The sequence below is a fragment of the Salvelinus fontinalis genome, chromosome 6 (assembly GCF_029448725.1).
Source record: "Salvelinus fontinalis isolate EN_2023a chromosome 6, ASM2944872v1, whole genome shotgun sequence".
Classification (NCBI taxonomy): domain Eukaryota; kingdom Metazoa; phylum Chordata; class Actinopteri; order Salmoniformes; family Salmonidae; genus Salvelinus; species Salvelinus fontinalis.
Genome location: NC_074670.1, coordinates 8,624,672 through 8,651,675, shown reverse-complemented (window position 1 = coordinate 8,651,675; position 27,004 = coordinate 8,624,672). Strand labels below are relative to the sequence as shown.

The 27,004-nt window shown below is 51.8% G+C and overlaps 1 protein-coding gene across 2 annotated transcripts; it reads left to right on the top strand.

The window, feature by feature from the left end:
- Nucleotides 1-26: 26 nt before the first annotated feature.
- On the top strand, nucleotides 27-27,004 carry LOC129856933 (F-box only protein 43-like). 2 transcript variants are annotated; one of them, XM_055924719.1, is made up of 6 exons: nucleotides 27-225; nucleotides 1,034-2,131; nucleotides 2,442-2,927; nucleotides 7,755-7,857; nucleotides 22,048-22,236; nucleotides 25,897-27,004. In XM_055924719.1, the coding sequence occupies exons 2-6, from the start codon at nucleotides 1,098-1,100 to the stop codon at nucleotides 26,143-26,145; spliced, it is 2,061 nt and encodes a 686-aa protein (XP_055780694.1). In that variant the 5' UTR covers nucleotides 27-225; nucleotides 1,034-1,097; the 3' UTR covers nucleotides 26,146-27,004. The 2 variants fall into 2 exon arrangements, with proteins under 2 accessions (XP_055780694.1, XP_055780693.1); XM_055924718.1 differs by having other exon boundaries at nucleotides 27-271.

Sequence of the window (27,004 nt, the reverse complement as noted above, 5' to 3'; positions counted from 1 at the left end):
GAATTACCTCCCAGACTACAGTGCGTGTGTTTGGCAAAACAAATCATCGCGATAAGTGGAGTGAGATGTGCAGCAGACATGGCACCAAATTTTGAAAACATCTCAGTCCTAAACACACACAGTTCAATAGGAGGACGAGAAGACGGGCAGTTGTAGTCTGTTTACGGTACAACAGGATATACCTCTTTGGAATGTCCGACATTTCTAGCTACATTTTAGCTAGAAGTAAGTAAACAACACTTCGACACTAACTTTCTGAAACAATAGCTAGGTAAGTAACGTTAACTAGTTTGCTACGTAACGTTAACGTTTGTCTCAGGCTTGTAACGTTATATATGCATTACATTTTAGTATGTATTTCAAGGTGAATTGCTAACATTAGTATATTAATTTTCAGCTAATAATCCAATTGTTTCACAAGCTAAGCTAACTAGTAATAATAAAACAAACCATGCACGCACATTCTGAAATTGCAGCTGCTTTTTAACATTTTTGTTTTCACGCTAGCTAGCTAGCCAGCGGGCTAATGAGTCTCTCCAGGGAGAGAGGGAACCAAACAGTGTACCCAGCCTCAGTCGAGGTTTTTGGCGGTCGCTGTGCAGTTTTGAGCGGGCGAATGGCAGCCATGGAGATATTTAGACGGAACATTTAAAAACCCAAGCGAGGGGATTTAAATGCCGTTTATCAACGGCACACGACAGCATAGCAACTATGGAATTGTTGTCACTATCGTCGACCGTTAACTTCTGGTTGTTTGTTTCATCCACTTGGAAGGTTAAAGTAACATAACCTGTTAGTTATTTACCTACTTTTATTTATTTTTATATTTTTTTAGCATAAGTCAGCTAGATATATTTGTATTTTCCAAAATTGAGTACAGGTTACATGTTTGTCCAATTGTCTAATTTTAGCTAACTAGCTAGCTACATGAATTAACTGAGGGCTAACGTTAGCAAACTAGCTAACTAGCGTACAACAAAAGTGGCTTTACGCTTTTTGTCTAACGCCATTGTTTTTCAATGTCTTCTCACAGATCAGTTTGAAACACCAGACCCGTCACCTGGTGAATCTTTGTGTTTCTACATCTTAAAGGGAGTATGGATCACTGTCTCGGACCAGATGTCAATTTCCACAGCCTCAAAGACCTGCAATATGGAGCTTGTCATGACAGTGGATACCTGGACAGTGGTTACAGCTCTAAAATTGAGAGTGGAGACGATTTTAACCTCTCAAAGTGTTTTTCTTCAGATGGTTTGCATGAAACGCCTAAAGAGAACGTTTCACAGAAATGCGAACCTCTGTCACCCAGAAAGAACAGACAAAAAGAGTCTGTCAGAAGTCCACTGAAAGACATTCTGAAGGAGCAGCCTTTACAGAACGGCTGGTGTGAAACTCCTAAAGTATCCAGGAAAGATCCTTTGCTGAGACGACGTCTCCTCATGTCTAAATCTGCCCCGGAGGGTAAAACTGCAGACGATACAGAAACACCATGCACTAAAAGGACGGACTCGTCAGCGAATGGGAGAACTGAACACGGCTCAAATGGGGTCTTTGACTCACCAGATGCCTTTACTGTTGGCGCTTTGGCTACGAGCACTTTAAAACCAGAAGATGTGCTTCTCTCCGGCAGGAAACTGCGCCTCCTCTTCTCTCTTGTAAAAACCTCAACACTTGAAGATGGTAAATGCAACACGAACAACGGCGCTCTCTTTGAGAGAAAGTCGTCCGATACGTCGCTCTCGGATGCAGACCTGGAAGAGAGCATCGTCCCCTCAGACCTCCTTACCACTGAGATGCTGGAGACCCCACGCTATAGCAGAGTAACACCCTCGGTGAAAGATCATTTCCAAACTCCAATCGACAACGACGTAGCAGCTAACCTCTCGGACAGCCCGAGTGTCCTGAGCACCCCTACTCCTAAACACCACTTTGACACCCCGTCCTCCACCCCTACTCATAAACACTATGACCGCTTTGTGTCTGACGACAGCGGCTTCAGCTCCTTGGCTCTGGATAAATCCCAGGACTCCACGGTAGACAATGATGGTTCCTTCCAGGAGCTGCTGCTGTTGTCATCGGGTAGCTCCAGGTGCAAGGAGACCCCCAGCAGGCTGGCTGAGATGAAGAGGAGGTATAGGCTTTTTTTGACTTCCGTTGAACGCCCTAGAACGGTGTTTCTCATCGCCAATCCTTGAGTACCCTCAACAGTATGTACAAATGTGTGCTGTTGGGGGGGTACTCAAGGACCGGAGTTGAGAAACATTTCCTTAGAACGTTTCAGTGTTGTGTGTGTGTATATATATGGTGTTTTGTAGCTAATTATTGTAATATTTAATAATTTAGTTGTACTTGGTGTAATTCAGTTTGTTGCTTGCTTCCGTTTTTGTTGTTGTTGTTGTTGTAAAGTTATTTATGAAGTTTAAAAAAATTAATATGATCAGGTCCAGACTGGAGCGCCAGCGTCGCCTGTCCACTCTCCGAGAGGGCGGTTCCCAGTCTGAGGGGGACCGGGACGTGAGGAACCTGGCAGCCCACAGAACTCATGGCAGAGAGAAGAACCTGATATCCCAGGGACATCTGGAGCGCAGCATCATCGACGAGGATGACGACAGTGACGTCTTCCCGGATGTGACACCGCCGAAAACAACCACCGCTAAGCTAGAGGACCTGTCCTTCACGCCGGCCCTGCAGATGGTCCAGGCCCTGTCCCAGAGGACATCCAGGATGTTGCTGGAGCACACCAGTCTGGAGGAACTGCTGAGGGTCTCTGAGAAGGAGGCCTTCAGGACCACCATGCCTCTGGCTGGGCTGATCGGCAGGAAGATGGGCCTGGGGAAGGTAGACATCTTTACTGAGCTGAAGAAGAAGAATCTCAGACATATCCTGGCTAAGATCCTCAATCAGCTGTCCTCTGAAGATGTCTATAGGTGAGGATGTTATACTCTACCCCCAGAAAGTCTTCATACCCCTTGACTTATTCCACATTTTGTTGTATTACACCCTCAATTCAAAATGGATCAAATGTATGTTTTTTGTTCTTTCACAATACACCATAATGACAGCGAAAACATTATTATTTTTTTTATTGTAGCAAATGTATTAAATGTAAATACAGTTCTCAATTACATAGGTATTCACACTCCTCAGAGTCGGTACTTTGTAGAAGCACCTTTGGCGGCGGATACAGCTTTGAGTCTCGTCTTGGGTATGTCTGTCAGCTTTGCATATTTGGATTTTTATTCCTTGTTTCCATCTGGCCATTCTCTCCTATAAAGGCCAGATTGGTGATGTACTGTAGAGACTGTTGTCCTTCTAGCAGGTTCTCTTCCATCTCAGCCAAGGAACTCTGTAGTTCTGTCAGAGTTGTCATTGAGTTCGTGGTGACTTCTTGTCCGGTTGTTCAGTTTGGTCGGACGGCCAGCTCTAGACAGGGTCTAGGTTGATCAGTTTGGTCGGACGGCCAGCTCTAGACAGGGTCTAGGTTGATCAGTTTGGTCGGACGGCCAGCTCTAGACAGGGTCTAGTTGATCAGTTTGGTCGGACGGCCAGCTCTAGACAGAGTCTAGTTGATCAGTTTGGTCGGACGGCCAGCTCTAGACAGAGTCTAGTTGATCAGTTTGGTCGGACGGCCAGCTCTAGACAGAGTCTAGTTGATCAGTTTGGTCGGACGGCCAGCTCTAGACAGAGTCTAGTTGATCAGTTTGGTCGGACGGCCAGCTCTAGACAGAGTCTAGTTGATCAGTTTGGTCGGACGGCCAGCTCTAGACAGAGTCTAGTTGATCAGTTTGGTCGGACGGCCAGCTCTAGACAGAGTCTAGTTGATCAGTTTGGTCGGACGGCCAGCTCTAGACAGAGTCTAGTTGATCAGTTTGGTCGGACGGCCAGCTCTAGACAGAGTCTAGTTGATCAGTTTGGTCGGACGGCCAGCTCTAGACAGAGTCTAGTTGATCAGTTTGGTCGGACGGCCAGCTCTAGACAGAGTCTAGTTGATCAGTTTGGTCGGACGGCCAGCTCTAGGCAGAGTCTAGTTGATCAGTTTGGTCGGACGGCCAGCTCTAGGCAGAGTCTAGTTGATCAGTTTGGTCGGACGGCCAGCTCTAGGCAGAGTCTAGTTGATCAGTTTGGTCGGACGGCCAGCTCTAGGCAGAGTCTAGTTGATCAGTTTGGTCGGACGGCCAGCTCTAGGCAGAGTCTAGTTGATCAGTTTGGTCGGACGGCCAGCTCTAGGCAGAGTCTAGTTGATCAGTTTGGTCGGACGGCCAGCTCTAGGCAGAGTCTAGTTGATCAGTTTGGTCGGACGGCCAGCTCTAGGCAGAGTCTAGTTGATCAGTTTGGTCGGACGGCCAGCTCTAGGCAGAGTCTAGTTGATCAGTTTGGTCGGACGGCCAGCTCTAGGCAGAGTCTAGTTGATCAGTTTGGTCGGACGGCCAGCTCTAGGCAGAGTCTAGTTGATCAGTTTGGTCGGACGGCCAGCTCTAGGCAGAGTCTAGTTGATCAGTTTGGTCGGACGGCCAGCTCTAGGCAGAGTCTAGTTGATCAGTTTGGTCGGACGGCCAGCTCTAGGCAGAGTCTAGTTGATCAGTTTGGTCGGACGGCCAGCTCTAGGCAGAGTCTAGTTGATCAGTTTGGTCGGACGGCCAGCTCTAGGCAGAGTCTAGTTGATCAGTTTGGTCGGACGGCCAGCTCTAGGCAGAGTCTAGTTGATCAGTTTGGTCGGACGGCCAGCTCTAGGCAGAGTCTAGTTGATCAGTTTGGTCGGACGGCCAGCTCTAGGCAGAGTCTAGTTGATCAGTTTGGTCGGACGGCCAGCTCTAGGCAGAGTCTAGTTGATCAGTTTGGTCGGACGGCCAGCTCTAGGCAGAGTCTAGTTGATCAGTTTGGTCGGACGGCCAGCTCTAGGCAGAGTCTAGTTGATCAGTTTGGTCGGACGGCCAGCTCTAGGCAGAGTCTAGTTGATCAGTTTGGTCGGACGGCCAGCTCTAGGCAGAGTCTAGTTGATCAGTTTGGTCGGACGGCCAGCTCTAGGCAGAGTCTAGTTGATCAGTTTGGTCGGACGGCCAGCTCTAGGCAGAGTCTAGTTGATCAGTTTGGTCGGACGGCCAGCTCTAGACAGAGTCTAGTTGATCAGTTTGGTCGGACGGCCAGCTCTAGACAGAGTCTAGTTGATCAGTTTGGTCGGACGGCCAGCTCTAGACAGAGTCTAGTTGATCAGTTTGGTCGGACGGCCAGCTCTAGACAGAGTCTAGTTGATCAGTTTGGTCGGACGGCCAGCTCTAGACAGAGTCTAGTTGATCAGTTTGGTCGGACGGCCAGCTCTAGACAGAGTCTAGTTGATCAGTTTGGTCGGACGGCCAGCTCTAGACAGAGTCTAGTTGATCAGTTTGGTCGGACGGCCAGCTCTAGACAGAGTCTAGTTGATCAGTTTGGTCGGACGGCCAGCTCTAGACAGAGTCTAGTTGATCAGTTTGGTCGGACGGCCAGCTCTAGACAGAGTCTAGTTGATCAGTTTGGTCGGACGGCCAGCTCTAGACAGAGTCTAGTTGATCAGTTTGGTCGGACGGCCAGCTCTAGACAGAGTCTAGTTGATCAGTTTGGTCGGACGGCCAGCTCTAGGCAGAGTCTAGTTGATCAGTTTGGTCGGACGGCCAGCTCTAGGCAGAGTCTAGTTGATCAGTTTGGTCGGACGGCCAGCTCTAGGCAGAGTCTAGTTGATCAGTTTGGTCGGACGGCCAGCTCTAGGCAGAGTCTAGTTGATCAGTTTGGTCGGACGGCCAGCTCTAGGCAGAGTCTAGTTGATCAGTTTGGTCGGACGGCCAGCTCTAGGCAGAGTCTAGTTGATCAGTTTGGTCGGACGGCCAGCTCTAGGCAGAGTCTAGTTGATCAGTTTGGTCGGACGGCCAGCTCTAGGCAGAGTCTAGTTGATCAGTTTGGTCGGACGGCCAGCTCTAGGCAGAGTCTAGTTGATCAGTTTGGTCGGACGGCCAGCTCTAGGCAGAGTCTAGTTGATCAGTTTGGTCGGACGGCCAGCTCTAGGCAGAGTCTAGTTGATCAGTTTGGTCGGACGGCCAGCTCTAGGCAGAGTCTAGTTGATCAGTTTGGTCGGACGGCCAGCTCTAGGCAGAGTCTAGTTGATCAGTTTGGTCGGACGGCCAGCTCTAGGCAGAGTCTAGTTGATCAGTTTGGTCGGACGGCCAGCTCTAGGCAGAGTCTAGTTGATCAGTTTGGTCGGACGGCCAGCTCTAGGCAGAGTCTAGTTGATCAGTTTGGTCGGACGGCCAGCTCTAGGCAGAGTCTAGTTGATCAGTTTGGTCGGACGGCCAGCTCTAGGCAGAGTCTAGTTGATCAGTTTGGTCGGACGGCCAGCTCTAGGCAGAGTCTAGTTGATCAGTTTGGTCGGACGGCCAGCTCTAGGCAGAGTCTAGTTGATCAGTTTGGTCGGACGGCCAGCTCTAGGCAGAGTCTAGTTGATCAGTTTGGTCGGACGGCCAGCTCTAGGCAGAGTCTAGTTGATCAGTTTGGTCGGACGGCCAGCTCTAGGCAGAGTCTAGTTGATCAGTTTGGTCGGACGGCCAGCTCTAGGCAGAGTCTAGGTAGCTCAGTTTGGTCGGACGGCCAGCTCTAGGCAGAGTCTAGGTAGCTCAGTTTGGTCGGACGGCCAGCTCTAGGCAGAGTCTAGGTAGCTCAGTTTGGTCGGACGGCCAGCTCTAGGCAGAGTCTAGGTAGCTCAGTTTGGTCGGACGGCCAGCTCTAGGCAGAGTCTAGGTAGCTCAGTTTGGTCGGACGGCCAGCTCTAGGCAGAGTCTAGGTAGCTCAGTTTGGTCGGACGGCCAGCTCTAGGCAGAGTCTAGGTAGCTCAGTTTGGTCGGACGGCCAGCTCTAGGCAGAGTCTAGGTAGCTCAGTTTGGTCGGACGGCCAGCTCTAGGCAGAGTCTAGGTAGCTCAGTTTGGTCGGACGGCCAGCTCTAGGCAGAGTCTAGGTAGCTCAGTTTGGTCGGACGGCCAGCTCTAGGCAGAGTCTAGGTAGCTCAGTTTGGTCGGACGGCCAGCTCTAGGCAGAGTCTAGGTAGCTCAGTTTGGTCGGACGGCCAGCTCTAGGCAGAGTCTAGGTAGTTCCATATTTTTCAATTTCCTAATGATGGAGACCACTGTACTCTTGTAAACTTTAAACACTCAAAATTGTTTTATACCCTTCCCCCCCAGATATATGCCTCACCACGTCGCTCTCTACAGCCAGTTCCTTGGATTTCATGGTATAGTTCCTGCTCTGATATAACCTGTCAACTCTGGGATCTTATAGAGACAGGTGTGTTTCTCTCTAAATCATGTCCAAACCATTGAATTGGATACAGGTGGACTCCAAGTTGTAGCGACGTCTCACGGATGATCAAAGGGAATCGGATGCACCTGAGCTCAATTTGGAGTGTCGTAACAAAGGGGTCTGAATACTTATCTAAATAAGATTTCTGTATTTCATTTTTATAAACATGTGGACCGATCCAAAACATGTTTTCACTTTGTCATTTTGTTTGGGGGTATTGTGTGCAAATGGGCGAGAAATAATACATTTTGAATTCACGCTGTAACACAACAAAAATGTGGATTAAGTCAAGGCTATATGAATTGCCTCTCAAGGCAGTGTGTTACAGATTTACTGACGTGTGTGTGTACAAACCTATGTAATCAAAACGCTTGCTAGAACATTCTATACCACAGCATTGTCATGACATTGTTGCGTGTGTTCTGCTGGTCTACAGGGTTGGTCAGGTGTCCCGTAGCTGGAATGAGGTCATAGTTCAGGACAAGGTGTCCAGCCGCAGGAGGAGACACTACCTGATGGACGTCAAGGCAGCTCTGGAGGTGAGGCTGTCACCTGTAACCGTGTTTCAGCATTGATGTAGAGAAGCACTATGTCTGGGCCCGTATTATTAGTGTCACAGAAGGAGTGCCTGATCTAGGATCAGGTCCCGTCTGTCCACGTAGTCTTATTCATTAGGATCTAGGATCAGGTCCCATCTGTCCGTGTAGTCTTACTCATTATGATCTAGGATCAGGTCCCGTCTGTCCATGTAGTCTTATTCAGTAGGATCAGGTCCCATCTGTCCACGTAGTCTTTTTCATTAGGATCTAGGATCAGGTCCCGTCTGACCACGTAGTCTTATTCATTATGATCAAGGATCAGGTCCCATCTGTCCATGTAGTCTTATTCATTAGGATCTAGGATCAGGTCCCATCTGTCCATGTAGTCTTATTCATTAGGATCTAGGATCAGGTCCCATCTGTCCATGTAGTCTTATTCATTAGGATCTAGGATCAGGTCCCATCTGTCCATGTAGTCTTATTCCTTATGATCTAGGATCAGGTCCCATCTGTCCACGTAGTCTTATTCATTAGGATCTAGGATAAGGTCCCATCTGTCCATGTAGTCTTATTCATTAGGATCTAGGATCAGGTCCCGTCTGTCCATGTAGTCTTATTCCTTATGATCTAGGATCAGGTCCCGTCTGTCCATGTAGTCTTATTCATTAGGATCTAGGATCAGGTCCCATCTGTCCATGTAGTCTTATTCCTTATGATCTAGGATCAGGTCCCATCTGTCCATGTAGTTTTATTAATTAGGATCAGGTCCCATCTGTCCATGTAGTCTTATTCATTAAGATCTAGGATCAGGTCCCGTCTGACCACGTAGTCTTATTCATTAGGATCTAGGATAAGGTCCCATCTGTCCATGTAGTCTTATTCCTTATGATCTAGGATCAGGTCCCATCTGTCCACGTAGTCTTATTCATTAGGATCTAGGATAAGGTCCCATCTGTCCATGTAGTCTTATTCATTAGGATCTAGGATCAGGTCCCATCTGTCCATGTAGTCTTATTCCTTATGATCTAGGATCAGGTCCCATCTGTCCATGTAGTTTTATTAATTAGGATCAGGTCCCATCTGTCCATGTAGTCTTATTCATTAGGATCAGGTCCCATCTGTCCATGTAGTCTTATTCATTAAGATCTAGGATCAGGTCCCATCTGTCCATGTAGTCTTATTCCTTATGATCTAGGATCAGGTCCCATCTGTCCATGTAGTCGTATTCATTAGGGTCAGGTCCCATCTGTCCATGTAGTCTTATTTCTTATGATTTAGGATCAGGTCCCGTCTGTCCATGTAGTCTTATTCCTTATGATCTAGGATCAAGTCCCATCTGTCTATGTAGTCGTATTCATTAGGGTCAGGTCCCATCTGTCCATGTAGTCTTATTCATTAGGATCTAGGATCAGGTCCCGTCTGTCCATGTAGTCTTATTCATTAGGATCTAGGATCAGGTCCCATCTGTCCATGTAGTCTTATTCATTAGGATCTAGGATCAGGTCCCATCTGTCCATGTAGTCTTATTCATTAGGATCAGGTCCCATCTGTCCATGTAGTCTTGTTCATTAGGATATAGGATCAGGTTCCATCTGTCCATGTAGTCTTATTCATTAGGATCAGGTCCCATCTGTCCATGTAGTCTTATTCATTAGGATCTAGGATCAGGTCCCATCTGTCCATGTCTTAGTCATTAGGATCAGGTCCGTGTAGTCTTAGCCTGTAGGGTCTAGGATCAGGTCCATGTAGTGTCTAGGATCAGGTCCATGTAGTCTTAGCCTATAGGGTCTAGGATCAGGTCCATGTAGTGTCTAGGGTCAGGTCCGTGTAGTGTCTAGGATCAGGTCCGTCTAGGGTCAGGTCCGTGTAGTGTCTAGGATCAGGTCCATGTAGTGTCTAGGGTCAGGTCCATGTAGTGTCTAGGGTCAGGTCCATGTAGTGTCTAGGGTCAGGTCCATGTAGTGTCTAGGGTCAGGTCCGTCTAGGGTCAGGTCCATGTAGTGTCTAGGGTCAGGTCCGTGTAGTGTCTAGGGTCAGGTCCATGTAGTGTCTAGGGTCAGGTCCATGTAGTGTCTAGGGTCAGGTCCATGTAGTGTCTAGGGTCAGGTCCATGTAGTGTCTAGGGTCAGGTCCATGTAGTGTCTAGGGTCAGGTCCATGTAGTGTCTAGGGTCAGGTCCATGTAGTGTCTAGGGTCAGGTCCATGTAGTGTCTAGGGTCAGGTCCATGTAGTGTCTAGGGTCAGGTCCATGTAGTGTCTAGGGTCAGGTCCATGTAGTGTCTAGGGTCAGGTCCATGTAGTGTCTAGGGTCAGGTCCATGTAGTGTCTAGGGTCAGGTCCATGTAGTGTCTAGGGTCAGGTCCATGTAGTGTCTAGGGTCAGGTCCATGTAGTGTCTAGGGTCAGGTCCATGTAGTGTCTAGGGTCAGGTCCATGTAGTGTCTAGGGTCAGGTCCATGTAGTGTCTAGGGTCAGGTCCATGTAGTGTCTAGGGTCAGGTCCATGTAGTGTCTAGGGTCAGGTCCATGTAGTGTCTAGGGTCAGGTCCATGTAGTGTCTAGGGTCAGGTCCATGTAGTGTCTAGGGTCAGGTCCATGTAGTGTCTAGGGTCAGGTCCATGTAGTGTCTAGGGTCAGGTCCATGTAGTGTCTAGGGTCAGGTCCATGTAGTGTCTAGGGTCAGGTCCATGTAGTGTCTAGGGTCAGGTCCATGTAGTGTCTAGGGTCAGGTCCATGTAGTGTCTAGGGTCAGGTCCATGTAGTGTCTAGGGTCAGGTCCGTGTAGTGTCTAGGGTCAGGTCCGTGTAGTGTCTAGGGTCAGGTCCGTGTAGTGTCTAGGGTCAGGTCCGTGTAGTGTCTAGGGTCAGGTCCGTGTCGTGTCTAGGGTCAGGTCCGTGTCGTGTCTAGGATCAGGTCCGTGTCGTGTCTAGGATCAGGTCCGTGTCGTGTCTAGGATCAGGTCCGTGTCGTGTCTAGGGTCAGGTCCGTGTCGTGTCTAGGGTCAGGTCCGTGTCGTGTCTAGGGTCAGGTCCGTGTCGTGTCTAGGGTCAGGTCCGTGTCGTGTCTAGGGTCAGGTCCGTGTCGTGTCTAGGGTCAGGTCCGTGTCGTGTCTAGGGTCAGGTCCGTGTCGTGTCTAGGGTCAGGTCCGTGTCGTGTCTAGGGTCAGGTCCGTGTCGTGTCTAGGGTCAGGTCCGTGTCGTGTCTAGGGTCAGGTCCGTGTCGTGTCTAGGGTCAGGTCCGTGTCGTGTCTAGGGTCAGGTCCGTGTAGTGTCTAGGATCAGGTCCGTGTAGTGTCTAGGATCAGGTCCGTGTAGTGTCTAGGGCAGGGGTGGGCAAACTTTTTGACTCGCGGGCCACAATGGGTTCTAAAATTTGACAGAGGGGCCGGGCCAGGAGCATTTGGAGGGAGTGTTTGGGCCGGATATACTAAAGCATTAAATGTAGTGTGTGCAAACCTCATAGCACAGTAAGAACACTACAACCCAATTTATTAACTGTCTTTCAAATGTGAAAAATAGCCCTTATCAGTTAATAAATTTGTCTCAAGAAATATGCAAGATATGGCATTTACATACTATTTCGCAGATACCGGGATGAGGAAATGTAAATAGATTAAAATAACATACGCACTGTGATTCATCAAGATTGCGTCTGTTTTTAATAAGTTTCAATCGAAGGTGCAAAGTTAAAGAAATCAACATTTATTGAAAAATGGAATCACTTTCAACATTCAAAACATATTACACAACGAAATACTCAAGCTCAATAATATCTACTTGTGTTAAACTCCGCAAAATCATGGATGGATTGTCCTGACCGCGCGCTCTACAAACTCGCCACGGACGCCCTCGCCTTCACGCGCAAACAGTACACGTGTATCGTTGCCAAGCACACAGACATAGGCTGTATTATAACATCCTGGTCAGGGTTTTCTTCTTTCACTTTATCCTGGATTCTTTTCAGCAGCCCGATGTTTTTTCCAGTTAAATTTGGCGATCCATCCGTGGTGACATTGGCAAGTTTACTCCAAGGTAGCTTCATTCTCTCGATGACAGCAGACACCTGTTCATATAAGTCCTCTCCTCGCGTTTTCCCTTTCAGTGATTCCATGCTCAAAAGCTCCTCCGTTATCTCAAAACTGTCGTTAATCCCTCGGATAAAAATTAGGAGCTGAGCAGTGTCTTTTATGTCGTTACTTTCATCCAGTGCTAGTGAATATAACTTAAAGGACTCCGCCTTTTTGTTTAACTCGCTGACTATATATTCGTCAATCAGTTCCACGCGGCGAGTCACTGTCCTGCGTGCTAAACTGATTTTTTCAAACTTGGCTTTGCTCTCCGGACACAAGAGACCTGCTGTCTCTACCATGCACTCTTTCAAAAACTTGCCTTCGGAGAAAGGCTTGCTAGCCTTTGCTAATTTGAATGCCAGCAAATAACTTGCCTTGGTACTTGACTCTTGAATTGCAGTTTGTCGGTGAAATAAGTTCTGTTGACTCTGTAAATTAGCTGCCAACCTCTGAGCAGTAGCCGCCCGTTCTTGTGTTGACTGCTTGCTAGCATAGTTTGCATGCTTCGTGGCAAAGTGACGGCTGATATTGTACTCTTTGAAAACCTCAACAGCTTCTTGGCATATCAGACATACAGCCGTTGATCGGACTTCAGTGAAGAAGTATTTTGTTGTCCACTCCTTATTAAACACTCGGCATTCGCTGTCCACTTTCCTAATCTTTGGTCCGCTCATTTTCACAGAAGGGCTTAATGGTGACGTGAAACGAAGTGAAAATTAAAGTGAAATAAAGAGAAATACGCGCCACTCCAACAACGGTCAATGTGTTTTGAGTGCGCCATCTATTGGGGAAACGTGGGCATTGCAGGGAAAGGGGAAAAAGGGAGGTTTTTACTATAATTTGGACAAGTTCGGCGGGCCGGATTAAAAAGCCTAACGGGCCGTATGTGGCCCGCGGGCCGTAGTTTGCCCATGTCTGGTCTAGGGTCAGGTCCGTGTAGTCTAGGATCAGGTCCATGTAGTGTCTAGGGTCAGGTCCGTGTAGTGTCTAGGGTCAGGTCCGTGTAGTGTCTAGGGTCAGGTCCGTGTAGTGTCTAGGGTCAGGTCCGTGTAGTGTCTAGGGTCAGGTCCGTGTAGTGTCTAGGGTCAGGTCCGTGTAGTGTCTAGGGTCAGGTCCGTGTAGTGTCTAGGGTCAGGTCCGTGTAGTGTCTAGGGTCAGGTCCGTGTAGTGTCTAGGGTCAGGTCCGTGTAGTGTCTAGGGTCAGGTCCGTGTAGTGTCTAGGGTCAGGTCCGTGTAGTGTCTAGGGTCAGGTCCGTGTAGTGTCTAGGGTCAGGTCCGTGTAGTGTCTAGGGTCAGGTCCGTGTAGTGTCTAGGGTCAGGTCCGTGTAGTGTCTAGGGTCAGGTCCGTGTAGTGTCTAGGGTCAGGTCCGTGTAGTGTCTAGGGTCAGGTCCGTGTAGTGTCTAGGGTCAGGTCCGTGTAGTGTCTAGGGTCAGGTCCGTGTAGTGTCTAGGGTCAGGTCCGTGTAGTGTCTAGGGTCAGGTCCGTGTAGTGTCTAGGGTCGGGTCCGTGTAGTGTCTAGGGTCGGGTCCGTGTAGTGTCTAGGGTCGGGTCCGTGTAGTGTCTAGGGTCGGGTCCGTGTAGTGTCTAGGGTCGGGTCCGTGTAGTGTCTAGGGTCGGGTCCGTGTAGTGTCTAGGGTCGGGTCCGTGTAGTGTCTAGGGTCGGGTCCGTGTAGTGTCTAGGGTCGGGTCCGTGTAGTGTCTAGGGTCGGGTCCGTGTAGTGTCTAGGGTCGGGTCCGTGTAGTGTCTAGGGTCGGGTCCGTGTAGTGTCTAGGGTCGGGTCCGTGTAGTGTCTAGGGTCGGGTCCGTGTAGTGTCTAGGGTCGGGTCCGTGTAGTGTCTAGGGTCGGGTCCGTGTAGTGTCTAGGGTCGGGTCCGTGTAGTGTCTAGGGTCAGGTCCGTGTAGTCTTAGCCTGTAGTGTCTAGGGTCAGGTCCGTGTAGTGTCTAGGGTCAGGTCCGTGTAGTGTCTAGGGTCAGGTCCGTGTAGTGTCTAGGGTCAGGTCCGTGTAGTGTCTAGGGTCGGGTCCGTGTAGTGTCTAGGGTCGGGTCCGTGTAGTGTCTAGGGTCGGGTCCGTGTAGTGTCTAGGGTCGGGTCCGTGTAGTGTCTAGGATCGGGTCCGTGTAGTGTCTAGGATCGGGTCCGTGTAGTGTCTAGGGTCAGGTCCGTGTAGTGTCTAGGGTCAGGTCCGTGTAGTCTTAGCCTGTAGTGTCTAGGGTCAGGTCCATGTAGTGTCTAGGGTCAGGTCCATGTAGTGTCTAGGGTCAGGTCCATGTAGTGTCTAGGGTCAGGTCCATGTAGTGTCTAGGGTCAGGTCCATGTAGTGTCTAGGGTCAGGTCCATGTAGTGTCTAGGGTCAGGTCCATGTAGTGTCTAGGGTCAGGTCCATGTAGTGTCTAGGGTCAGGTCCATGTAGTGTCTAGGGTCAGGTCCATGTAGTGTCTAGGGTCAGGTCCATGTAGTGTCTAGGGTCAGGTCCATGTAGTGTCTTGGGTCAGGTCCATGTAGTGTCTAGGGTCAGGTCCATGTAGTGTCTAGGGTCAGGTCCATGTAGTGTCTAGGGTCAGGTCCATGTAGTGTCTAGGGTCAGGTCCATGTAGTATCTAGGGTCAGGTCCATGTAGTGTCTAGGGTCAGGTCCATGTAGTGTCTAGGGTCAGGTCCATGTAGTGTCTAGGGTCAGGTCCATGTAGTGTCTTGGGTCAGGTCCATGTAGTGTCTTGGGTCAGGTCCATGTAGTGTCTAGGGTCAGGTCCATGTAGTGTCTAGGGTCAGGTCCATGTAGTGTCTAGGGTCAGGTCCATGTAGTGTCTAGGGTCAGGTCCATGTAGTGTCTAGGGTCAGGTCCATGTAGTGTCTAGGGTCAGGTCCATGTAGTGTCTAGGGTCAGGTCCATGTAGTGTCTAGGGTCAGGTCCATGTAGTGTCTAGGGTCAGGTCCATGTAGTGTCTAGGGTCAGGTCCGTGTAGTCTTAGCCTGTAGGGTCTAGGGTCAGGTCCGTGTAGTGTCTAGGATCAGGTCCGTGTAGTGTCTAGGGTCAGGTCCGTGTAGTGTCTAGGGTCAGGTCCGTGTAGTGTCTATGGTCAGGTCCGTGTAGTGTCTAGGATCAGGTCCGTGTAGTGTCTAGGGTCAGGTCCATGTAGTGTCTAGGGTCAGGTCCATGTAGTGTCTAGGATCAGGTCCATGTAGTGTCTAGGGTCAGGTCCATGTAGTGTCTAGGGTCAGGTCCGTGTAGTGTCTAGGATCGGGTCCGTGTAGTGTCTAGGATCAGGTCCGTGTAGTCTTAGCCTGTAGGGTCTAGGGTCAGGTCCGTGTAGTGTCTAGGGTCAGGTCCGTGTAGTGTCTAGGGTCAGGTCCGTGTAGTGTCTAGGGTCAGGTCCGTGTAGTGTCTAGGGTCAGGTCCGTGTAGTGTCTAGGGTCAGGTCCGTGTAGTGTCTAGGGTCAGGTCCGTGTAGTGTCTAGGGTCAGGTCCGTGTAGTGTCTAGGGTCAGGTCCGTGTAGTGTCTAGGGTCGGGTCCGTGTAGTGTCTAGGATCGGGTCCGTGTAGTGTCTAGGATCGGGTCCGTGTAGTGTCTAGGATCGGGTCCGTGTAGTGTCTAGGGTCGGGTCCGTGTAGTGTCTAGGATCGGGTCCGTGTAGTGTCTAGGGTCGGGTCCGTGTAGTGTCTAGGATCGGGTCCGTGTAGTGTCTAGGATCGGGTCCGTGTAGTGTCTAGGGTCAGGTCCGTGTAGTGTCTAGGGTCAGGTCCATGTAGTGTCTTGGGTCAGGTCCATGTAGTGTCTTGGGTCAGGTCCATGTAGTGTCTAGGGTCAGGTCCATGTAGTGTCTAGGGTCAGGTCCGTGTAGTGTCTAGGGTCAGGTCCGTGTAGTGTCTAGGGTCAGGTCCGTGTAGTGTCTAGGGTCAGGTCCGTGTAGTGTCTAGGGTCAGGTCCGTGTAGTGTCTAGGGTCAGGTCCGTGTAGTGTCTAGAGAGGTCCATGTAGTGTCTAGGATCAGGTCCGTGTATTCTTAGCCTGTAGGGTCTAGGGTCAGGTCCGTGTAGTGTCTAGGGTCGGGTCCGTGTAGTGTCTAGGGTCGGGTCCGTGTAGTGTCTAGGGTCGGGTCCGTGTAGTGTCTAGGGTCGGGTCCGTGTAGTGTCTAGGGTCGGGTCCGTGTAGTGTCTAGGGTCGGGTCCGTGTAGTGTCTAGGGTCGGGTCCGTGTAGTGTCTAGGATCGGGTCCGTGTAGTGTCTAGGGTCGGGTCCGTGTAGTGTCTAGGGTCGGGTCCGTGTAGTGTCTAGGGTCGGGTCCGTGTAGTGTCTAGGGTCGGGTCCGTGTAGTGTCTAGGGTCGGGTCCGTGTAGTGTCTAGGGTCGGGTCCGTGTAGTGTCTAGGGTCGGGTCCGTGTAGTGTCTAGGGTCGGGTCCGTGTAGTGTCTAGGGTCGGGTCCGTGTAGTGTCTAGGGTCGGGTCCGTGTAGTGTCTAGGGTCAGGTCCGTGTAGTCTTAGTCTGTAGTGTCTAGGGTCAGGTCCGTGTAGTGTCTAGGGTCAGGTCCGTGTAGTGTCTAGGGTCAGGTCCGTGTAGTGTCTAGGGTCAGGTCCGTGTAGTGTCTAGGGTCAGGTCCGTGTAGTGTCTAGGGTCAGGTCCGTGTAGTGTCTAGGATCGGGTCCGTGTAGTGTCTAGGATCGGGTCCGTGTAGTGTCTAGGGTCAGGTCCGTGTAGTGTCTAGGGTCAGGTCCGTGTAGTCTTAGCCTGTAGTGTCTAGGGTCAGGTCCATGTAGTGTCTAGGGTCAGGTCCATGTAGTGTCTAGGGTCAGGTCCATGTAGTGTCTAGGGTCAGGTCCATGTAGTGTCTAGGGTCAGGTCCATGTAGTGTCTAGGGTCAGGTCCATGTAGTGTCTAGGGTCAGGTCCATGTAGTGTCTAGGGTCAGGTCCATGTAGTGTCTAGGGTCAGGTCCATGTAGTGTCTAGGGTCAGGTCCATGTAGTGTCTAGGGTCAGGTCCATGTAGTGTCTAGGGTCTGGTCCATGTAGTGTCTAGGGTCAGGTCCATGTAGTGTCTAGGGTCAGGTCCATGTAGTGTCTTGGGTCAGGTCCATGTAGTGTCTAGGGTCAGGTCCATGTAGTGTCTAGGGTCAGGTCCATGTAGTGTCTAGGGTCAGGTCCATGTAGTGTCTAGGGTCAGGTCCATGTAGTGTCTAGGGTCAGGTCCATGTAGTGTCTAGGGTCAGGTCCATGTAGTGTCTAGGGTCAGGTCCATGTAGTGTCTAGGGTCAGGTCCATGTAGTGTCTAGGGTCAGGTCCATGTAGTGTCTAGGGTCAGGTCCATGTAGTGTCTAGGGTCAGGTCCATGTAGTGTCTAGGGTCAGGTCCATGTAGTGTCTTGGGTCAGGTCCATGTAGTGTCTTGGGTCAGGTCCATGTAGTGTCTAGGGTCAGGTCCATGTAGTGTCTAGGGTCAGGTCCATGTAGTGTCTAGGGTCAGGTCCATGTAGTGTCTAGGGTCAGGTCCATGTAGTGTCTAGGGTCAGGTCCATGTAGTGTCTAGGGTCAGGTCCATGTAGTGTCTAGGGTCAGGTCCATGTAGTGTCTAGGGTCAGGTCCGTGTAGTCTTAGCCTGTAGGGTCTAGGGTCAGGTCCGTGTAGTGTCTAGGATCAGGTCCGTGTAGTGTCTAGGGTCAGGTCCGTGTAGTGTCTAGGGTCAGGTCCGTGTAGTGTCTATGGTCAGGTCCGTGTAGTGTCTAGGATCAGGTCCGTGTAGTGTCTAGGGTCAGGTCCATGTAGTGTCTAGGGTCAGGTCCATGTAGTGTCTAGGATCAGGTCCATGTAGTGTCTAGGGTCAGGTCCATGTAGTGTCTAGGGTCAGGTCCGTGTAGTGTCTAGGATCGGGTCCGTGTAGTGTCTAGGATCAGGTCCGTGTAGTCTTAGCCTGTAGGGTCTAGGGTCAGGTCCGTGTAGTGTCTAGGGTCAGGTCGGTGTAGTGTCTAGGGTCAGGTCCGTGTAGTGTCTAGGGTCAGGTCCGTGTAGTGTCTAGGGTCAGGTCCGTGTAGTGTCTAGGGTCAGGTCCGTGTAGTGTCTAGGGTCAGGTCCGTGTAGTGTCTAGGGTCGGGTCCGTGTAGTGTCTAGGGTCGGGTCCGTGTAGTGTCTAGGGTCGGGTCCGTGTAGTGTCTAGGGTCGGGTCCGTGTAGTGTCTAGGGTCGGGTCCGTGTAGTGTCTAGGGTCGGGTCCGTGTAGTGTCTAGGATCTGGTCCGTGTAGTGTCTAGGATCGGGTCCGTGTAGTGTCTAGGGTCGGGTCCGTGTAGTGTCTAGGGTCGGGTCCGTGTAGTGTCTAGGGTCGGGTCCGTGTAGTGTCTAGGGTCGGGTCCGTGTAGTGTCTAGGGTCGGGTCCGTGTAGTGTCTAGGGTCGGGTCCGTGTAGTGTCTAGGGTCGGGTCCGTGTAGTGTCTAGGGTCGGGTCCGTGTAGTGTCTAGGGTCGGGTCCGTGTAGTGTCTAGGGTCGGGTCCGTGTAGTGTCTAGGGTCGGGTCCGTGTAGTGTCTAGGGTCGGGTCCGTGTAGTGTCTAGGGTCGGGTCCGTGTAGTGTCTAGGGTCGGGTCCGTGTAGTGTCTAGGGTCGGGTCCGTGTAGTGTCTAGGGTCGGGTCCGTGTAGTGTCTAGGGTCGGGTCCGTGTAGTGTCTAGGGTCGGGTCCGTGTAGTGTCTAGGGTCGGGTCCGTGTAGTGTCTAGGGTCGGGTCCGTGTAGTGTCTAGGGTCGGGTCCGTGTAGTGTCTAGGGTCGGGTCCGTGTAGTGTCTAGGGTCGGGTCCGTGTAGTGTCTAGGGTCGGGTCCGTGTAGTGTCTAGGGTCGGGTCCGTGTAGTGTCTAGGGTCGGGTCCGTGTAGTGTCTAGGGTCGGGTCCGTGTAGTGTCTAGGGTCGGGTCCGTGTAGTGTCTAGGGTCGGGTCCGTGTAGTGTCTAGGGTCGGGTCCGTGTAGTGTCTAGGGTCGGGTCCGTGTAGTGTCTAGGGTCGGGTCCGTGTAGTGTCTAGGGTCGGGTCCGTGTAGTGTCTAGGGTCGGGTCCGTGTAGTGTCTAGGGTCGGGTCCGTGTAGTGTCTAGGGTCGGGTCCGTGTAGTGTCTAGGGTCGGGTCCGTGTAGTGTCTAGGGTCGGGTCCGTGTAGTGTCTAGGGTCGGGTCCGTGTAGTGTCTAGGGTCGGGTCCGTGTAGTGTCTAGGGTCGGGTCCGTGTAGTGTCTAGGGTCGGGTCCGTGTAGTGTCTAGGGTCGGGTCCGTGTAGTGTCTAGGGTCGGGTCCGTGTAGTGTCTAGGGTCGGGTCCGTGTAGTGTCTAGGGTCGGGTCCGTGTAGTGTCTAGGGTCGGGTCCGTGTAGTGTCTAGGGTCGGGTCCGTGTAGTGTCTAGGGTCGGGTCCGTGTAGTGTCTAGGGTCGGGTCCGTGTAGTGTCTAGGGTCGGGTCCGTGTAGTGTCTAGGGTCGGGTCCGTGTAGTGTCTAGGGTCGGGTCCGTGTAGTGTCTAGGGTCGGGTCCGTGTAGTGTCTAGGGTCGGGTCCGTGTAGTGTCTAGGGTCGGGTCCGTGTAGTGTCTAGGGTCGGGTCCGTGTAGTGTCTAGGGTCGGGTCCGTGTAGTGTCTAGGGTCGGGTCCGTGTAGTGTCTAGGGTCGGGTCCGTGTAGTGTCTAGGGTCGGGTCCGTGTAGTGTCTAGGGTCGGGTCCGTGTAGTGTCTAGGGTCGGGTCCGTGTAGTGTCTAGGGTCGGGTCCGTGTAGTGTCTAGGGTCGGGTCCGTGTAGTGTCTAGGGTCGGGTCCGTGTAGTGTCTAGGGTCGGGTCCGTGTAGTGTCTAGGGTCGGGTCCGTGTAGTGTCTAGGGTCGGGTCCGTGTAGTGTCTAGGGTCGGGTCCGTGTAGTGTCTAGGGTCGGGTCCGTGTAGTGTCTAGGGTCGGGTCCGTGTAGTGTCTAGGGTCGGGTCCGTGTAGTGTCTAGGGTCGGGTCCGTGTAGTGTCTAGGGTCGGGTCCGTGTAGTGTCTAGGGTCGGGTCCGTGTAGTGTCTAGGGTCGGGTCCGTGTAGTGTCTAGGGTCGGGTCCGTGTAGTGTCTAGGGTCGGGTCCGTGTAGTGCCTAGGGTCGGGTCCGTGTAGTGCCTAGGGTCGGGTCCGTGTAGTGCCTAGGGTCGGGTCCGTGTAGTGCCTAGGGTCGGGTCCGTGTAGTGCCTAGGGTCGGGTCCGTGTAGTGCCTAGGGTCGGGTCCGTGTAGTGCCTAGGGTCGGGTCCGTGTAGTGCCTAGGGTCGGGTCCGTGTAGTGCCTAGGGTCGGGTCCGTGTAGTGCCTAGGGTCGGGTCCGTGTAGTGCCTAGGGTCGGGTCCGTGTAGTGCCTAGGGTCGGGTCCGTGTAGTGCCTAGGGTCGGGTCCGTGTAGTGCCTAGGGTCGGGTCCGTGTAGTGCCTAGGGTCGGGTCCGTGTAGTGCCTAGGGTCGGGTCCGTGTAGTGCCTAGGGTCGGGTCCGTGTAGTGCCTAGGGTCGGGTCCGTGTAGTGCCTAGGGTCGGGTCCGTGTAGTGCCTAGGGTCGGGTCCGTGTAGTGCCTAGGGTCGGGTCCGTGTAGTGCCTAGGGTCGGGTCCGTGTAGTGCCTAGGGTCGGGTCCGTGTAGTGCCTAGGGTCGGGTCCGTGTAGTGCCTAGGGTCGGGTCCGTGTAGTGCCTAGGGTCGGGTCCGTGTAGTGCCTAGGGTCGGGTCCGTGTAGTGCCTAGGGTCGGGTCCGTGTAGTGCCTAGGGTCGGGTCCGTGTAGTGCCTAGGGTCGGGTCCGTGTAGTGCCTAGGGTCGGGTCCGTGTAGTGCCTAGGGTCGGGTCCGTGTAGTGCCTAGGGTCGGGTCCGTGTAGTGCCTAGGGTCGGGTCCGTGTAGTGCCTAGGGTCGGGTCCGTGTAGTGCCTAGGGTCGGGTCCGTGTAGTGCCTAGGGTCGGGTCCGTGTAGTGCCTAGGGTCGGGTCCGTGTAGTGCCTAGGGTCGGGTCCGTGTAGTGCCTAGGGTCGGGTCCGTGTAGTGCCTAGGGTCGGGTCCGTGTAGTGCCTAGGGTCGGGTCCGTGTAGTGCCTAGGGTCGGGTCCGTGTAGTGCCTAGGGTCGGGTCCGTGTAGTGCCTAGGGTCGGGTCCGTGTAGTGCCTAGGGTCGGGTCCGTGTAGTGCCTAGGGTCGGGTCCGTGTAGTGCCTAGGGTCGGGTCCGTGTAGTGCCTAGGGTCGGGTCCGTGTAGTGCCTAGGGTCGGGTCCGTGTAGTGCCTAGGGTCGGGTCCGTGTAGTGCCTAGGGTCGGGTCCGTGTAGTGCCTAGGGTCGGGTCCGTGTAGTGCCTAGGGTCGGGTCCGTGTAGTGCCTAGGGTCGGGTCCGTGTAGTGCCTAGGGTCGGGTCCGTGTAGTGCCTAGGGTCGGGTCCGTGTAGTGCCTAGGGTCGGGTCCGTGTAGTGCCTAGGGTCGGGTCCGTGTAGTGCCTAGGGTCGGGTCCGTGTAGTGCCTAGGGTCGGGTCCGTGTAGTGCCTAGGGTCGGGTCCGTGTAGTGTCTAGGGTCGGGTCCGTGTAGTGTCTAGGGTCGGGTCCGTGTAGTGTCTAGGGTCGGGTCCGTGTAGTGTCTAGGGTCGGGTCCGTGTAGTGTCTAGGGTCGGGTCCGTGTAGTGTCTAGGGTCGGGTCCGTGTAGTGTCTAGGGTCGGGTCCGTGTAGTGTCTAGGGTCGGGTCCGTGTAGTGTCTAGGGTCGGGTCCGTGTAGGGTCTAGGGTCGGGTCCGTGTAGGGTCTAGGGTCGGGTCCGTGTAGGGTCTAGGGTCGGGTCCGTGTAGGGTCTAGGGTCGGGTCCGTGTAGGGTCTAGGGTCGGGTCCGTGTAGGGTCTAGGGTCGGGTCCGTGTAGGGTCTAGGGTCGGGTCCGTGTAGGGTCTAGGGTCGGGTCCGTGTAGGGTCTAGGGTCGGGTCCGTGTAGGGTCTAGGGTCGGGTCCGTGTAGGGTCTAGGGTCGGGTCCGTGTAGGGTCTAGGGTCGGGTCCGTGTAGTCTTAGTCACTAGGGTCTAAAAGGACAAACTGATCCTATATCACCACTCCTACTGAGACACTGTATGAATATATCTCCAGTCAGATGTTCTATATTTAGTACAGGGCTACTTTCACCAACACTGTTCATTCCCTGTGTGTGTTCAGCTTGGCAGCGCAGTCCATGTCCCTGATGCAGAGACCAGGTTGACCCTGCTGAGCCGGTCTGCCCTGAAGTCAGTTCAGGCCCAGTCCGGGACCCCCAGGACCAGCGTCCGTGGTACCCCCCAGTCAGGAACGGGCACTGTAACCCCCGTCCAGCACAACTCAGCCAGTAAACAGGACCTGTTCATACAGGTGAGTCCAGGACCCCCATGACTCAGCCAGCAAACAGGACCTGTTCATACAGGTGAGTCCAGGACCCCCATGACTCAGCCAGTAAACAGGACCTGTTCATACAGGTGAGTCCAGGACCCCCATGACTCAGCCAGCAAACAGGACCTGTTCATACAGGTGAGTCCAGGACCCCCATGACTCAGCCAGTAAACAGGACCTGTTCATACAGGTGAGTCCAGGACCCCCATGACTCAGCCAGCAAACAGGACCTGTTCATACAGGTGAGTCCAGGCCCAGTCCAGGACCCCATAACTCAGCCAGTAAACAGAACATGTTCATACAGGTGAGTCCAGGCCCAGTCCAGGACCCCATAACTCAGCCAGTAAACAGAACCTGTTCATACAGGTGAGTCCAGTCCAGGACCCCATAACTCAGCCAGTAAACAGAACCTGTTCATACAGGTGAGTCCAGTCCAGGACCCCATAACTCAGCCAGTAAACAGGACCTGTTCATACAGGTGAGTCCAGGCCCAGTCCAGGACCCCATAACTCAGCCAGTAAACAGAACCTGTTCATACAGGTGAGTCCAGTCCAGGACCCCATAACTCAGCCAGTAAACAGGACCTGTTCATACAGGTGAGTCCACTGTGTCATGTTTTATGGTCACATTGTGGCCCTACGTTTCAGGTATATACGTTTCTGGCCGTGATGAATTAAAACAGCATTTGACACATCCAACTAACGTCACTATTTTATGATGCCTCATTGTTTTACGTTTATCAAATCAGCCAAATGTGGATCCCTCCCTGTAGACGAGGACACTAGCTCTAATGTTGTATTGTGGATCCTTCCCTGTAGACGAGGACACTAGCTCTGTTAGATTGTGGATCCCTCCCTGTAGACGAGGACACTAGCTCTGTTAGATTGTGGATCCCTCCCTGTAGACAAGGACACTAGCCCTGTTAGATTGTGGATCCTTCCCTGTAGACGAGGACACTAGCTCTAATGTTGTATTGTGGATCCTTCCCTGTAGACAAGGACACTAGCCCTGTTAGATTGTGGATCCTTCCCTGTAGACAAGGACACTAGCCCTGTTAGATTGTGTATCCTTCCCTGTAGACGAGGACACTGGCCCTGTTAGATTGTGGATCCTTCCCTGTAGACGAGGACACTAGCCCTGTTAGATTGTGGATCCTTCCCTGTAGACGAGGACACTAGCTCTGTTAGATTGTGGATCCTTCCCTGTAGACGAGGACACTAGCTCTAATGTTGTATTGTGGATCCCTCCCTGTAGGCGAGGACACTAGCTCTGTTAGATTGTGGATCCTTCCCTGTAGACGAGGACACTAGCTCTGTTAGATTGTGGATCCTTCCCTGTAGACGAGGACACTAGCTCTGTTAGATTGTGGATCCTTCCCTGTAGACAAGGACACTAGCCCTGTTAGATTGTGGATCCTTCCCTGTAGACGAGGACACTAGCTCTAATGTTGTATTGTGGATCCCTCCCTGTAGGCGAGGACACTAGCTCTGTTAGATTGTGGATCCTTCCCTGTAGACGAGGACACTAGCTCTGTTAGATTGTGGATCCTTCCCTGTAGACGAGGACACTAGCTCTGTTAGATTGTGGATCCTTCCCTGTAGACAAGGACACTAGCTCTGTTAGATTGTGGATCCCTCCCTGTAGACGAGGACACTAGCTCTGTTAGATTGTGGATCCTTCCCTGTAGACAAGGACACTAGCCCTGTTAGATTGTGGATCCTTCCCTGTAGACGAGGACACTAGCTCTAATGTTGTATTGTGGATCCTTCCCTGTAGACAAGGACACTAGCCCTGTTAGATTGTGGATCCTTCCCTGTAGACAAGGACACTAGCCCTGTTAGATTGTGTATCCTTCCCTGTAGACGAGGACACTGGCCCTGTTAGATTGTGGATCCTTCCCTGTAGACAAGGACACTAGCCCTGTTAGATTGTGGATCCTTCCCTGTAGACAAGGACACTAGCCCTGTTAGATTGTGGTTCCTTCCCTGTAGACGAGGACACTAGCTCTAATGTTGTATTGTGGATCCTTCCCTGTAGACGAGGACACTAGCTCTGTTAGATTGTGGATCCCTCCCTGTAGACGAGGACACTAGCCCTGTTAGATTGTGGATCCCTCCCTGTAGACGAGGACACTAGCTCTGTTAGATTGTGGATCCTTCCCTGTAGACGAGGACACTAGCTCTGTTAGATTGTGGATCCTTCCCTGTAGACGAGGACACTAGCTCTGTTAGATTGTGGATCCTTCCCTGTAGACAAGGACACTAGCTCTGTTAGATTGTGGATCCTTCCCTGTAGACAAGGACACTAGCCCTGTTAGATTGTGGATCCTTCCCTGTAGACGAGGACACTAGCTCTAATGTTGTATTGTGGATCCTTCCCTGTAGACGAGGACACTAGCTCTGTTAGATTGTGGATCCTTCCCTGTAGACGAGGACACTAGCTCTGTTAGATTGTGGATCCCTCCCTGTAGACGAGGACACTAGCCCTGTTAGATTGTGGATCCCTCCCTGTAGACGAGGACACTAGCCCTGTTAGATTGTGGATCCCTCCCTGTAGACGAGGACACTAGCTCTGTTAGATTGTGGTTCCTTCCCTGTAGACGAGGACACTAGCTCTTTTAGATTGTGGATCCTTCCCTGTAGACGAGGACACTAGCCCTGTTAGATTGTGGTTCCTTCCCTGTAGACGAGGACACTAGCTCTAATGTTGTATTGTGGATCCTTCCCTGTAGACAAGGACACTAGCCCTGTTAGATTGTGGATCCTTCCCTGTAGACAAGGACACTAGCCCTGTTTAGATTGTGGATCCTTCCCTGTAGACAAGGACACTAACTCTGTTAGATTGTGGATCCCTCCCTGTAGACAAGGACACTAGCCCTGTTAGATTGTGGATCCTTCCCTGTAGACAAGGACACTAGCCCTGTTAGATTGTGGATCCCTCCCTGTAGACAAGGACACTAGCTCTGTTAGATTGTGGATCCCTCCCTGTAGACGAGGACACTAGCTCTGTTGTATTGTGGTTCCTTCCCTGTAGACGAGGACACTAGCCCTGTTAGATTGTGGATCCTTCCCTGTAGACAAGGACACTAGCCCTGTTAGATTGTGGTTCCTTCCCTGTAGACAAGGACACTAGCCCTGTTTAGATTGTGGTTCCTTCCCTGTAGACGAGGACACTAGCCCTGTTAGATTGTGGATCCTTCCCTGTAGACAAGGACACTAGCCCTGTTAGATTGTGGTTCCTTCCCTGTAGACAAGGACACTAGCCCTGTTTAGATTGTGGATCCTTCCCTGTAGACGAGGACACTAGCCCTGTTAGATCGTGGTTCCTTCCCTGTAGACGAGGACACTAGCTCTGTTAGATTGTGGATCCCTCCCTGTAGACGAGGACACTAGCTCTGTTAGATTGTGGATTCCTCCCTGTAGACGAGGACACTAGCTCTGTTAGATTGTGGATCCCTCCCTGTAGACAAGGACACTAGCTCTGTTAGATTGTGGATTCCTCCCTGTAGACGAGGACACTAGCTCTGTTAGATTGTGGATTCCTCCCTGTAGACGAGGACACTAGCTCTGTTAGATATTGGATCCCTTCCTGTAGACGAGGACACTAGCTCACTAGCTCTCACTACTGTTTCCGTCCTCCTAGGTGGCCAAAACCCTTTTCGTTGACGAATGTCTGAAGTCCTGCCCTCGATGCCGGCACCCCGCTAGGTGTCACTCGGTAAAGATGGAGGGCGTGTGTAGCGGCGTTGACTGCGGCTTCCGGTTCTGTACCGCCTGTCTTTGTACCTTCCACGGGTCCAGAGAATGCGCTAGCCTGTCGGCCAAACGACGCGGCGGGAAGGACGTTCTTCCCGGGAGCGCTCGGAGTAAACGCAATGTCAGGAGATTGTGAATGTGTTTTTATTTTTATGTGTTTATTTGCAATTATTTGTACTTCCTGTTCCTCTCTTTTTAAATTTGTTTTAGCTTGAATGTATTTTTTAAATTATGTGTCGGCGAGGAGCACTGCCAGTAGAATCAGAGATGAAATGGCTACTGAATGCTGGCCTCCTCCTGAGCTAATTCATTGGTGTACAAAAATGTTGTTTCTCTTCTCAACTGGATTTTTCATGGGGGTTTTATATGAACGTTTCTGTAAACTACTGTATATTGTCTACATTTACACATTTAATTTTAATAAAGTTATACTTTTTACATATTTTATTTGACGTTGTCTCATAGGCATGTGAACAAGGACGTATCATACTACACCGGCTCCGACGCTCGTTTTATGTGGCGTCCGCCCCAGTTATAGACTGTTCACTCTACTACCGCAGGGCCAAGTCTAGGACAAAAAGGCTTCTCAACAGTCCCCCCCGTCCCCCTAAGCCATAAGACTCCGGAATGGGTAATCAAATGGCTACCCGGACTATTTGCATTGTGTGCCCCCCCCCCCCTCCCAACCCCTCTTTTTACGCTGCTGCTACTCTCTGTTTATCATATATGCACAGTCACTTTAACTATACATTCATGTACGTACTACCTCAATTGGGCCGACCATCCAGTGCTCCTGCACATTGGCTAACCGGGCTATCTGCATCGTGTCCCACCCGCCAACCCCTGTTTACGCCTCTGGTACACTCTGTATAATATATATGCATTGTCACTTTAAAGATACCTACATGTACATACTACCTCAATCAGCCTGACTAACCGGTGTCTGTCTGTAGCCTCGCTACTTTTATAGCCTCTCTTTTTACTGTTTTATTTCT

Coding starts and splice junctions, on each gene's coding strand:
- LOC129856933 (XM_055924719.1), top strand. CDS start 1,098: ATGGATCACTGTCTCGGACCAGATGTCAATTTCCACAGCCTCAAAGAC. Junction 7,858..22,047: donor ACGTCAAGGCAGCTCTGGAG/GTGAGGCTGTCA, acceptor GTGTGTGTTCAG/CTTGGCAGCGCAGTCCATGT. Junction 22,237..25,896: donor AACAGGACCTGTTCATACAG/GTGAGTCCAGGA, acceptor CCGTCCTCCTAG/GTGGCCAAAACCCTTTTCGT.